At 51.0% G+C, this 14,383-nt stretch overlaps 1 protein-coding gene across 1 annotated transcript; it reads left to right on the top strand.

The window, feature by feature from the left end:
* Positions 1–776: 776 nt before the first annotated feature.
* LOC144733411 (uncharacterized) lies at positions 777–2,474 on the top strand. Its single transcript, XM_078615321.1, has 2 exons — positions 777–888; positions 1,360–2,474. Exons 1-2 carry the CDS (start codon positions 777–779, stop codon positions 2,472–2,474), a joined length of 1,227 nt encoding a protein of 408 aa, XP_078471447.1.
* The last annotated feature ends 11,909 nt before the right edge of the window (positions 2,475–14,383 follow it).

Raw genomic sequence — 14,383 nt, 5'->3', positions numbered from 1 at the left:
ACAAATAGACACACATATATATAGACACAAACGTTTAGTAATTCACACATAGAGGCACACACATACACATAAAAAGATACCCCAAATAGCCTACACGGGTTGATGGGGCACGCACATAGACACACATAGACACACATAGACACACATAGACACACACACACACGGATACATACGCATAGACACACACGCATAGATACAACTATGTACACAAAGACGAACACACATGCATTTATACACAGACACAAACACATGCAGACATACGCATAGACACACAAAGACAGCCACACACAGAGACGTATACATAGACACGCATACATAGACACACATAGCTAGCGACAGACGTCACGCACAGACACACACACACGCGCACAGAAGACATACACACAGACACACACAGAGACACACAGAGACATACACACAGAGAAGACACACACAGACACACACACACGCGCACACACACAGAAGACACACACAGACACACGCACACACACACACAGAAGACACACAGAAAAACACACACAGAAGACACGCACAGACACACACGCACACACACAGACACACACACACACGCGCACACACACAGACACACACACGCACACACACAGACACACACGCACACACACAGACACACACAAACAGAAGACACACACAAGACACACACAGACGCACACACGCGCACACACGCACAGAAGACACGCCAAGGCAAAGATCCCCCGTATAGCCTGAGCCGGACTCCTGTTGGGGCGAGCGCAAAGACACAAAGATCTCGACTCGCCATGACGCTGGGTCGAGGCGAGAGGATGATCGACTGCAGCCCGGACCTGGACACGGATGACATCGACGTGGTGGGAGGTCCCAGCGGCGACGGCGACTCGGACAACCACGCCGGCAGCGACAACAACAACAGCAGCAACAACAACAGCAACAACAACAACAACAGCAGCAGCGAGGGCGACATCGTCGTCGGAGCAGAAAGGTTCAGCGGCTCGTTCCTCGGGCAGACATCGCCCGGACAGGTCGCTCCCTGCCAGACCATCGTGGCGACACCCGCGGGGCAATCGTCGCCCGGCTACACCTCCTCCTCCTCGTCCTCCTCGTCATCATCGTCGTCGTCTTCGTCATCATCGTCGTCGTCTTCGTCGTCTCGCGGCGTCGACGTCCGACGTGGGACGTTTGGCGGCGTCCCGTGCGTCGGCAGCGACGGTGGCGATGCGAGCAACAGCCCCGAGTACAGCAGCAGCAGCAGCGGCGGCGGCAGCTGTGACGATGTGGCAGATGGTAGCGGCGGTGGTGGTGGTGCCGGTGGTGGTGCCGGTGGTGTTGGCGGTGTTGTTGTCACAACCGGTGCCGATGTCGGAGTCGAGGACGGCGGTCGCAGCGACGTCGACGACGAGTCACGACGCTGCGTCGCCTCCCGGCAGAGCGCCGTGGTGAAGCCTCCCTACTCGTACATCGCGCTCATCACCATGGCCATCCTGCAGAGCGCGCACAAGCGACTCACGCTCAGCGAGATCTGCGACTTCATCAGCGCGCGCTTCCCCTACTACCGACTCAAGTTCCCCGCGTGGCAGAACTCGATCCGCCACAACTTGTCGCTGAACGACTGCTTTGTCAAGGTGCCCAGGGAGCCGGGCAACCCCGGCAAGGGCAACTACTGGACCCTGGATCCCGACTCGGCCGACATGTTCGACAACGGCTCCTTCTTGCGCCGACGGAAGCGCTTCAAGCGGATGAGCGCCGACGAATACGCGTCTGCCGCTCACTTCGCCATCTCTGGCCTGGGTTACGTGCCTCATCATCATCATCATCAGCAGCAACAGCAGCAGCATCATCAGCAGCAGCAGCATCATCAGCAGCACCATTACACCTTCTGCGCGAGCTCGCTGGGCGGTGGTCTGACTACACCGTTACGAGCGAGGAATCATCACCACCACCATCACCACCATCAGCAGCAGCAACAGCATCATCATCATCACGGCCATCGTCATGAGCAGCAGCAGCAGCAGCAAGGAGCGGTGTTAACCGCACCACCGCCGCTATTAGGACGGCAGGAACCTCCTCCACCTTACCCGCCACTCGCCTTGCCTCTCCTGCCACCGCTGGCGCGTCGCGAAACGACTCGCAGCTCCCCCGAGCGAGGGGACGCGGGCACCCCGCGCGCACCGCCGTCAGCCCCATCGCCGCCGCCTCCATCAGCTCCCACGCCTCCTCCGTCGTTCCCGGCGGTGACCTTCGACGGAAAGGAAGCCGACAGAGATGTGGTCGGGGCGACCAACGGGAACGGTGGTGGTGGTTGTGGTGGTTGTGGTGGCGGTGGTCAACCGACTGCCAAACCATCCTTCACCATCGACAGCATCATTGGCAAGGAATCTGACGCCAAGGTGGGACGTGTCCCGGAGCGCACTCGTCTGACGACGTCCCCTGGGTATGGGGGCTGCGTCGAGAAGAGACTCGTTTGGTACAAGCCGAGTTGACATCCGAGGACCCACAACGACCACCATCATCACCAACGCCGCCGCCGCCACACCTGAGTTCTACTCCTGAACGGGGTCTCTCTCTCTCTCTCTCTGGGTCAGTCAGTTGCCGCGTCTTGCCGAGGCGAGGTCTCACACACCCCGGGGGTTTGAGTTGGACTGTCAACATCATCACCACCACCAAAAGCCCTCCTGTGAGCCCGATAAAATAGGTAACAGCTTTGTGCGTGCGCAGACAGCAGTGCTCGCCCTACGGAGAGGATGCACCCCCCCCGCTCCCAGCCTCCTTCCCCGTCATGGGAATGGGGAATTTCCAGCACTGGCTGCGGACCCGCATACGGGGATGTAGTAACGCACAGTTAGTTCATTGGCCGCTCGAGTTTTTTGGGGACTCTTTGAAGATCATTATTTTATGTCGTCTCGAGCAAAACATCAGCAGCAACATCAGCAGCTCGTGCTAGAGACGACGAGGTTACCTTGCCAGTGCTACAGACGACGAGGTTACCTTGCCAGTGCTACAGACGACGAGGTTACCTTGCCAGTGCTACAGACGACGAGGTTACCTTGCCAGTGCTACAGACGACGAGGTTACCTTGCCAGTTCTACAGACGACGAGGTTACCTTGCCAGTGCTACAGACGACGAGGTTACCTTGCCAGTGCTACAGACGACGAGGTTACCTTGCCAGTGCTATAGACGACGAGGTTACCTTGCACGTGCTATAGACGACGAGGTTACCTTGCCAGTGCTACAGACGACGAGGTTACCTTGCACGTGCTATAGACGACGAGGTTACCTTGCACGTGCTAGATACGACGAGGTTACCTTGCCAGTGCTACAGACGACGAGGTTACCTTGCCAGTGCTACAGACGACGAGGTTACCTTGCCAGTGCTACAGACGACGAGGTTACCGTGCACGTGCTAGAGACGACGAGGTTACCTTGCCAGTGCTACAGACGACGAGGTTACCTTGCCAGTGCTACAGACGACGAGGTTACCGTGCACGTGCTAGAGACGATGAGGTTACCTTGCACGTGCTAGAGACGACGAGGTTACCTTGCCAGTGCTACAGACGACGAGGTTACCTTGCACGTGCTAGAGACGATGAGGTTACCTTGCACGTGCAAGAGACGACGAGGTTACCTTGCCAGTGCTACAGACGACGAGGTTACCTTGCCCGTGCTAGAGACGAGGTTACCTTGCACGTGCTATAGATGACGATGTCACCTTGCACGCGATAATCCACTGCTGCATGAGGACTTTCCCACGCCCGTGCGTGTTGTGGGAGGCTATTTGACCATACTTCACCACGCTGGTTAGTGCTGCTAGCGAAATGCGGGGATCGTACGTACAGGCGGGAGTCATAGAAGTACGGTACAGCGATGGATGCCCACCGCTTAACCCCGCCGCTGCCACCTATAGCAACCTGGTATGCATTATGGCATCACTACCACCAAAATCTATTTCCCGTATAGCCTGAACAGATGTTTGGGGCAAGTGCTGTGATCGAGTAGCACGTATGAAGGCCGGCACGGCACTCAAAGCGATGTGTACACACTGCGCCAGTGACTCATTTGCGGCTGAGTCGACCTCGGGGAGGCCCAGGACCGGTTCAGATAATCGTCACCGGTGTTGAGCGTGAGTGGGAATCGAACTCGAGTCACCGTGGTTCATAGCGCAGCGTGCCGGCCACTCCCCACACCATAATCCACCACCACCACCTTGTTGGTCTTAATAGGGGCTTGCTAACAGCACTTATCCCAATAAGCCCACACATTCAATCAACACCATCAGAAGCAGCAGCAACATCATCATCAGTTGCAGCATCGATACCAACTTTATTTGAGACATCATCAGCAGCCGCGGCTGGCCCATCATCGTCACTAGCAGACGTATCTTAGATCATCTTGATTTGAAGCTTTCGTGACTGCAGGAATCCATACTCTTTGGTTCTTTCGGTAAAGTCACGTAGGTAGAAAAATAAAATAAAACTAAAAATAATGTTTCACGACGTTTCGACCGCAACACAAGCGGTCATCCTCAGGCGGAAAAAAATCATCCAGCAGTAGATCTGCTCAACAAGCGAGAGAGCTGTGACAACAATCTCCCATTGACGCTGCTGCTGTTGTGTGCATATGCGGGGATGAGATTCTTATGAAGCGACGGAAACTCATTTCATGCTAATCTCTCTCCCTAATCTCTCTCTCCCTAATCTCCCCCATTAACACAACTGAAGTGCTTGCGTCCGCGGATGGAATTCCTTTCCAGCTCAGACCCCGCTTGCTTGCCCATCGCCACGTATATAACCTATTGTTGTACCGGCGGTAGGTTAACTGTCACCGTCAACATCATAATCAACACTCATACTTTTCGGTTTTTTCGGTAAAGTCACGTAGGTGAAAACAAAATAAAATAAAAAAACAAAACAACTAAATTAAATCAGGACGTTTCGGAAGCAACAATATAAACACGTGTCTCTAAATAGCTCTCTTCATACGCTACAGTCACTTTGCTGGAGCAGTCACACCTGATGACGGATGCTTGTGTTGCTTCCGAAACGTCGTGATTTAATTTAGTTGTCCTATTTCATTTTGTTTTCACCTACGTGACTTTACCGAAAAAACCAAAGAGTGTCCTTGCACCATTGGAACCTCATTTGCCAGTAGAAAAATATGATAATTGTTTTTTTACCCTTTTATCTGGCAACAAAACTGACACCTTTTTTACAAGGAGTCATGTTTGCATAGACCACAATACCTGCAGTCGTAATGCAAACAAAAAACATAACTCTGATAATGTATGCACTGTCCTTGAAGTTGATTGGTCCACACCCGAGACAGCTTTCCTAAGAGCCTAGTCCCACATGGTGTTGGACCAGATGACTCCTGGTAAAAAAAGGTGTCAGTTTTGTTGCCAGATAAAAGGATAAAAAAACAATAATCAGTATCCTTGCAGTCACGAAAACTTCAAATCTAGAATCATAATCAACAGCAGTATCTGAGACATCATCATCGTCAAAATCATCATCAGTCAAGCGCTCGTTATGGAACCAACAGGGACATCGCAATCACAGCCCAAGGCGTGACGACACACTTCCTGCCCGAACGCATCGTCATGGTAACAAATCAGCCGTGGTCATTCCACTGCTGGATGAATGCCTCCACAAGCCGCCACCGATCACGAGCCCTGCGGATGTGACAGTCCACCCGGCGGCACCTTTGCACGCGAACTGATACCACGGGGCCAGTCTGCGTACCCTCTGAGGCAGAGGCCTCCGGCACAGCTGAGAACAATCAGGACCCTCGGCTTCGACTCAATGACGGACGCCTTCAGATGCAACTTACAACGGGAACGTCAACTCGACAACCCGGGTACGCGGAGCGAAACGTCGGACAACTTGCCGAACGCCACGCGGTGTAACGACAACAGAACGTCGATCTCGTCGCTCCATCTCCGTGGCGCGACGTTCCTCTTGGCACGCGTTTGCGCCCCGAGCATCGCCGAGACTCTTCGAGGGTAGATTCAATTCCGTGGCTCGCATCACGGCCCCACGTGTCTGCACCTCCGATCGGCACGGTTGGCTACGTACGGTGCGAAAGAAGTTCAACGCGCATGCAACAACGCGCAGTTTCACAACGGCCCGAGTGTTTTGCTCATGAAGACCCGGACTGAGTAGAGAGCTACAAACATGTAACTGGAACTATAGTCCTGGGCCTGGGACTTCTAGGCGAGTGCTCTTGGACTGGGGCTTACGACTGGTGCCTGACTCGGATCGAATCGCGAAGGAACTGGAGGGTGAATTTACTGCCAATAGAAAGTGCGGCGTGGTTCTTGTCGCATGGTGACGAGCAACTCAACGCGTGAGTCGATAACAATGTGTGGCCTTCAAAGGAAAATAAATGTGTGTGTACTGGGCGACGTTTCAGGCAATGGTTTTGCTCGTTCTTGATTTGACGGCGATTGCTTGTGCATGCGATCGAAATGTCGTGAGCTATTATTATTATTATTATTATTTTGTTCGACCTACGTGACATTACCGAAAGAACCAAAGGGAATGGTTCTTCTCGTCTTTGTTCACGTTCCCCGACTCGTGGCATGACACTCCGACGCGGCAACGGCCCTTCTTCGGATCACTTAAAAGGACCGTTGCCCGAAACGTCGCTCCGATGCGTAGACGTCCTTTTTAAGGCGTGAACACCACGGAAATATCCACGTGAAAGTTCCGAGTTGAACGAGTCAAGGGTGGAATTATTTGGTCAAGCTGCTCGCCGCCGCCGCTGTTGCTTCGTTGTCAGCGGTACACAAACAATACAAACAACAACAACAACACTCGTCAACAACAACAACAGCAGCAGCAGCAGCACCGTTGTGTGACCTTAAACGGAAAAGTATATGAAGTTGAGGTGAAACGTTATGCAAACAAATATGTTCACGTACACTCGTAACCCGTTACCAGCATCGTGATCAGCAGCAGCAGCTGCCATGCCCAGAGTTTTAACAGTGGCCACGTCTGTGTGTACGATCTCCTCCTGTTCTGCAGAGTGAAAGTGTTTGTGTGGAGTTTGTACGATCTCCCCCTGTTCTGCAGAGTGTGAGCGTTTGTGTGGAGTTTGTACGATCTCCCCCTGTTCTGCAGAGTGTGAGTGTTTGTGTGGAGTTTGTACGATCTCCCCTTGTTCTGCAGAGTGTGAGTGTTTGTGTGGGGTTTGTACGATCTCCCCATGTTCTGCAGAGTGAGAGCGTTTGTGTGGAGTGTGTACGATCTCCCCCTGTTCTGCAGAGTGAGAGTGTTTGTGTGGAGTGTGAACGATCTCCCCCTGTTCTGCAGAGTGTGAGTGTTTGTGTGGAGTGTGAACGATCTCCCCCTGTTCTGCAGAGTGAGTGTGTATGTTCCCCCTTGTTCTGCAGAGTGAGTGTGAGTATGTGTATGTTTTCCCCTTGTTCTGCAGAGTGTGTGTGTAAGTGTGTATGTTCCCCCGTTGTTCTGCAGAGTGAGTGTGTGAGTGTGTCCGATCTCCTCCTGTTCTGCAGAGTGTGTGTGTGTGTATGTTCTCACCCTTGTTCTACAGAGTGTGTGTGTGTGTATGTTCTCACCCTTGTTCTGCAGAGTGAGTGTGTGTGTATGTTCTCACCCTTGTTCTGCATAGTGTGTGTGTGTGTGTTCCCCCCCTTGTTCTGCAGAGTGAGTGTGTGTGTATGTTCTCACCCTTGTTCTGCAGAGTGTGTGTGTGTATGTTCTCCCCTTGTTCTACAGAGTGTGTGAGTGTGTATGTTATCCCCTTGTTCTGCAGAGTGAGTGTGTGTGTGTGTTCCCCCCCTTGTTCTGCAGAGTGTGTGTGTGTATGTTCTCCCCTTGTTCTACAGAGTGTGTGAGTGTGTATGTTATCCCCTTGTTCTGCAGAGTGAGTGAGTGTGTGTGTTCCCCCCCTTGTTCTGCAGAGTGAGTGTGTGTGTATGTTCTCACCCTTGTTCTGCATAGTGTGTGTGTGTGTGTTCCCCCCCTTGTTCTGCAGAGTGAGTGTGTGTGTATGTTCTCACCCTTGTTCTGCAGAGTGTGTGTGTGTATGTTCTCCCCTTGTTCTACAGAGTGTGTGAGTGTGTATGTTATCCCCTTGTTCTGCAGAGTGAGTGTGTGTGTGTGTTCCCCCCCTTGTTCTGCAGAGTGAGTGTGTGTGTATGTTCTCACCCTTGTTCTGCAGAGTGAGTGTGTGTGTGTGTTCCCCCCCTTGTTCTGCAGAGTGAGTGTGTGTGTATGTTCTCACCCTTGTTCTGCATTGGTTTCCCTCTTGGTTCTGAGGTTTCCTCCCATAAATTTACCCTCCCGCCCTAGGCCCCTGCACCCAACGTAACTGGTCAAATCATCGCAGTGCCGACTAATTTACCCGCAAATTTAGATTTACGCATCGCAGCAGCCCAGCAGCAGCAACGTCGTCCCTGCACTGTGAACACTTAACAGGAACCCTCTTCACAAAGAGTTCTGAGACGCACACTTCCCTCGGCTAAATTAAGGAGCAATAAATCCACTTCTTTAGATGAAGGCACTCTACCCAGGTCACCCACCCACATCTCCGTGATCCGTTGTGACCTCCGTTGCGACTCACGTTTGAAGCCAGCGGTCCCGATGATCGGGAGAGGGCGGTGCACCCTCCAGCAACGCACCACACTGCCGATGAGCGCCAGAAAGGCAAAACCCCGAGAGTGAAGTGTCGAGGCGGCTGCTGCCCGGTTGACTTGAGGTGGAAGATCAATCAGAAATAGGTCGGTGGTTTGAAGTCTGCGTTGTGCATTTGTAAGTGGAATACCCAGCGAGCGACGATGATGATGATGATGACCCAGCAAAGGCGAGTGTTGCTCATTAGGGTCGGGAGTATATCGTCATCTCGAGGAAATTCCACGTTACCGTGGCGAGAAAACATCTCAACGGAACGAAGTTCCACAGAGTGGTACTCGTTTTATGTTCAACAGGGTGAGCTCACGATGATGATAGGCTGAGACGAGTGCTCGACAGCTTTTGCCTACGCGTGGTGTGTATGTCGGTTGTATGTCGTGTCCCTGCCGACACGTGTGTACACGTGTGCATCATGCGTGTGTGTTGTATGCACGTCTGTCCGCTGCTAGCCTAGTGTACCGCTGGTCTAGTTGATCCACCGCACGACTATTATGTCCACTCCTCGTTTGGCCTATCCACTGCTAGATGATCCTATCCACTGCTAGATGATCCTATCCACTGCTAGATGATCCTATCCACTGCTAGATGATCCTATCCACTGCTAGATGATCCTATCCACTGCTAGATGATCCTATCCACTGCTAGATGATCCTATCCACTGCTAGCCTACAGTCTGTCCACCGCTACCCTTGACTATCCATGCGTGAAACTAGTTTAACCACTGCGAGTCTAGTCTCGTTCACTTCCCAAACACCACGTGTTGATGCATCAGCGATCACAGCGCGTTCATCCATGGCACGTGTACGATCGCTAACTGTGTGCTCATAACGAGTATTGCTAATGCGTGCGAAATAATGCACAGGAATATAAACTCAATCCAATGTTGGGTGAAATCCCTTCCAATGTCGTGTCGGTCGAGAGAAGTTGTTTGACCATACTTCACTATTCTGGTCAGGGTGGGTTGGTGAAGGGATTTGGGGGGGTTTAAATATCACTCGCCTCTGATGTCAGCCGTGACCAGGAGTTGAACTCAGGCGGCCGGGTTTTCGTGGCGCAGTTAAGCCATCCACTGCACCACCGCTCCACCCGTGAATAATCATCTCACGCTCATAAAATATCGCACAAATAATTTCGTTAGGTATTCTCGGCTCAATTTTGGCCCGCTAGTATTCGAAAAATTCGTGATTACGAATAGCATTTCAGTCAACTAAGGGGTGTTAATAAGAACATAAAACTCAACAGAATCAGAAGTTTACTTCCCGGCTAAAGTCCATCGAGCGAAGACATTTTTTTTTCAAAGGCGACTCGTCAATAATAACACAGTGGCCTAAATTAGCTAAATATACAAGAGTCGACGTTTCGGCCAATGACCCTTATTCATGTGATATGCGTGGCCACGCGGTGTGGGGTTTAATAGCCACGCTGCGCTGCTGCCAGCCACCTAACTGGTCGCATGAGTTCGATCGCCGGCCAGCTGACATCCGTGGCCAGTGATATTGAGTATTCTAAAATATGCGTGTAATTGACTTACTTTTTTAAACATTTGTTTATCCAGGAGAGGCACGGGAGGGTCCTGTCGCTCGCTACATTGGGGAGTTTTTTTTAAATCTGTAATATGTTTTCGGCCAATTAATAATGAGTTTCGTTTGTTATCATTAATATTATTATTCACGTGGGAGCATGGAACTCACGCGGGCGAGGGAGCTACGCTCGATCCCCGTACTGACGACAACACCGATCAGTCCATTTGCTGTACTGCCCCCACAGCCGTAACGGACTGTCGGGGCAAGTGCTGTTAGCGAGCACCTCTGAAGGTCGGCACGGCACACTAGAGGGCGGCACTACGCCCGACCGCCTTTGTCTCCCCCAGCGGCGATGTTTAACACATCGCACAGGGTACTCGTTTGAGGCTTGAGTTGACCTTCAGGGGTGGCCCAGGACCGGTTCAGATAATAGCCACTGCTGTTGGTGGCCGTGAGCGGGAACCGAACCCGGGTCGCCAAGTTCATAGGGCAGCGCGCTAACCGCTACACCACCGCTCCCCGCAGTATCACACCCACGCAGAACCACACGCAACACACCGAAGTATTATTTAGGGCGGCCGCTGCGGGTTCGAACCGCGACGCTTTTGTAATACAAGCGAGGCGTTACGCGCTCCATGCTGGGTCGCTGCTTCTGTTTGGACACCGACGACAAACCTGAGCTGAGTTCGATACCCGATCCACGGCTCACATATCCGAACCGGTCCTGAGAAAGCCCATTAACTTGTCTTAATGCGCATTGACCAGCGAGGGGAAGTATGGACATAGCTGTCCTCACGACCGACACGTCTTCGCCCAGCAGTGTAATTGTAAAGGAAAGTCCAAACTATGATGATCTATTATCTACGATCAGTTTCGAATAATATTTTGTGGTAATGTACGATTGTAATTGCCGCCCGTAACATCAACGCCAATGTCATCTCTTTTGAAAAGTTGTTTGAACCTATTTATATAATCGAAATTTTATTATTATCATTCACAACATTTACAATGTCATTTGTTTTTACAACTGCCACTATTATCACTGACGTGCACAATAAGCGTTATGTGCCGATATATTAAACAGGTTAACAATATATTACCAATACATAACACGTATGTATGTGCATACTGGATGCACACACACGTGTATCTTGTTTAATACTGTACACAGATACAAATATACTTATATATATATATATACAGTACATACATGTATATATGTTCACATGTACATGATTGTATGATAATCGTACGTAAACGCGTGTGAGCATGTACGCGCATGTAGTTGTGTATGATTAATCCATACACACACGTGTGTGTGTATACACGTACGTATACGCACACATGACAGTTGCACACACTCCTGTGTAGATATGTAAACGTACTAAATACGTAGATTTGTATCCATGCGCGTACACACACATTCACGTACGCGTGTACACATGCATACGTAGGGGCGCCGCGGTGGCTAGGAGATGTTAACAACCTCGCCAGGTATACAGGAGGTCGTGGGTTCGATCCCGACCCTGACGCCTGCTGATGTATATTTGGAGTTTGCGTGTCTCTCTCTCTCTCATCATCATCACAGTGGCTAGGAGATGTTAACTACCTCGCCTGGTATAGAGGAGGTCGTGGGTTAGATCCCGACCCCGACGCCTGCTGCTGTATATTTGGAGTTTGCGTCTCTCTCTCTCATCATCATCACAGTGGCTAGGAGATGTTAACTACCTCGCCTGGTATAGAGGAGGGCGTGGGTTCCATCCCGACCCCGACGCCTGCTGCTGTATATTTGGAGTTTGCGTGTCTCTCTCTCTCTCATCATCATCACAGTGGCTAGGAGATGTTAACTACCTCGCAGGTATACAGGAGGTCGTGGGTTCGATCCCGACCCTGACGCCTGCTGCTGTATATTTGGAGTTTGCGTGTCTATCTCTTTCATCATCATCACAGTGGCTAGGAGATGTTAACTACCTCGCCTGGTATACAGGAGGTCGTGGGTTCGATCCCAACCCCGACGCCTGCTGTATATTTTGAGTCTCTCTCTCCCCGTGGTCACGTGGATTTTTCTCCGGGTCCTCCGGTTTTTCCCCTCCACATTTAGAATCAACATTAACACGCGTTTAGAGTCTTTGGCTGCTGTACAATTTCCCGTGATAAGCCACTTCGTTGAGCTAGCATTTGTGACAGCCATGTCGCTTCTGAAAAATAACTCAGTTGGCCTTACCTGGTAAAATACAACATAATTCGTTTATACGTACATACATTCATTCGCATTATATATGTCGTGATATACGTACACGTGTGTTTACAAATACGGGTACAGCATATGAACACACATATAGTTTATACATTTCATAGTTTTTTTTATGCACATATATGACTACTGTATATGCTTGCATTGGTATGTATAATGAATGTATGATACATATACGTGTGTATGCATGTATAATATAAAGACAAATATAAAATATCCACACCCAGTAAAGCCTTTAACAGACTATTGGGGCAAGTGCTGTTCGAGAGGAGCACCTCGGAATGCCGGCACGGCCAACGCCACGCCCGGCCGCCTTTGTCTCCCCGGTGACGATGTTTACACTCAGCACCGTGGTACCAATTCTTCAGATCTTTCGACGTGAGCGGGAATCGAACTCGGGTGGCCGGGTTCGTAGCGCAGGGCGCTGGCTGTGACACTGTGCGTGCATCCACACTGCGCGCGTGTGAGTACATCGGCAGTGTGGGTTGTAGGAAGGTTGGACCCAGGCATCGGAGCACTCAACCTGAGAGCCCATCACCAACGTTCACTCTGCGGTCGATAAATCGAGTACCGCTTTGCGAGAGGTCGTCTCCGGATTATTTTCACGTGCTGGACCCGTGGGCCCCCGTCGTGGGAATGTGGAATTTCCAGCACTGGCCAATGGAGGAAAGCAGCCCTCTAACTCTCCCACATGGTGACAGCGTCTGGAGCGGTGGTTATTCTTTTTGAACCTGGATCGCACGCTGCACCCCTCTGGGGGTGTGAGGTCGCCTTTTCTGGGGGTGCGAGACATTGCCAGAGATTTATTTTTGGAAGGTAAATAATTGAAAACATAAATTAAGCACGGGGGCGAGCGTAAGTAAGAACTTACTTTGTTTCATCAAGCCCTGTGTGTTTATTTACATTGTACATGGTTTCAACCATTGAAAACCAAAGCTGCGATGAAGGTTAAGTAGCACTTGGTCTAGAGTGTGAATCTAAATCGTCGTGATGTCGCTCTAATTTTTTCATTATACCATTAACATATTAAGTGAACATTAATGTGCGTACGTATACATACATGTTCCAAAAAGCAAGAATTAACTTGAGCTACAATGCGACTACAACTAAAAATATTTTTCGGCAGAAGTTGAATTTCGGCACAGGCACCGAAGATAACTCGAAGGACGCCAAGCGGCCGGCAATAATCAGCACCAACAAAAACAAGGCGAGTTTTGGGGGGGATTCGGAGAGACGGGGGCAAATAAGGTGGAATGGATTTGGGTGCGCACCGCAGCATGATAAAACCCGTCACGAGACGCGTGCATTACTCACAGCATATGGTCACAAAAACCTCCTACTCCCTCCCCTACTCATGGCTCGCTCTCTCTCTCTCTCTGGTAGGCTTCAATTGGGCATGGCCTCGCTGATGACTTCTAATGGCGATCAGGATCCGCGTAACACTCCCATCTTTCCGGCAAAGTGCTGTAATTATGCACGGCTCGCTGATGAGACCCTATGGCTCTGAGCACCCATTCACCAGCGGGCAGGGCTCGCTCTGGGTGTGGCAGAATGTGGCTGGGCATGGATCGCTGGCGATGAGTAATATTTCCATGTATGTGCCTTGAAGAAGACCATTGCCTGAAACGTCGCCTATTGTATATCATTTCCCCCCCCCATTTAAGGCCACACACAGTGTTGTTGACGAAGGTGTTGAGTTTGTTTGTGTTGTTGTTGTTGTTGTGTTGTTGTTGCTAATTGTGCTTGGCCACCACTGACAACGCAGCAGGAGCTGGAGCATCGCTAAATAATTAGTTTCCTGTTTATTCGGATGCGTTGAGCAGAAGGCTGCCCGTAACTTTTATTTTTATTTTCCCGACTGACTTCTAATAGTGGCGAGAACCCCACTGAACACTCGCGGCTCTCCCGATGGCAGCCCGTAAGCGGGCACGGGCTCGCTGATGAGCTCCAACCGTGCTGACAA

The sequence above is a fragment of the Lampetra planeri genome, chromosome 46 (genome assembly GCF_965212315.1).
Source record: "Lampetra planeri chromosome 46, kcLamPlan1.2.h2, whole genome shotgun sequence".
NCBI lineage: Eukaryota > Metazoa > Chordata > Hyperoartia > Petromyzontiformes > Petromyzontidae > Lampetra > Lampetra planeri.
The sequence above is the reverse complement of the archived record's forward strand: the minus strand, read 5'-3'. Positions and strand labels throughout refer to the sequence as shown.

What these genes read in the sequence shown, in the direction of transcription:
- LOC144733411 (XM_078615321.1), top strand. Translation starts at nt 777, where the DNA reads ATGACGCTGGGTCGAGGCGAGAGGATGATCGACTGCAGCCCGGACCTG. An exon ending in CGACTCGGACAACCACGCCG is followed by an intron (nt 889 to 1,359) that starts GCAGCGACAACA and finishes CCGATGTCGGAG; the next exon opens with TCGAGGACGGCGGTCGCAGC.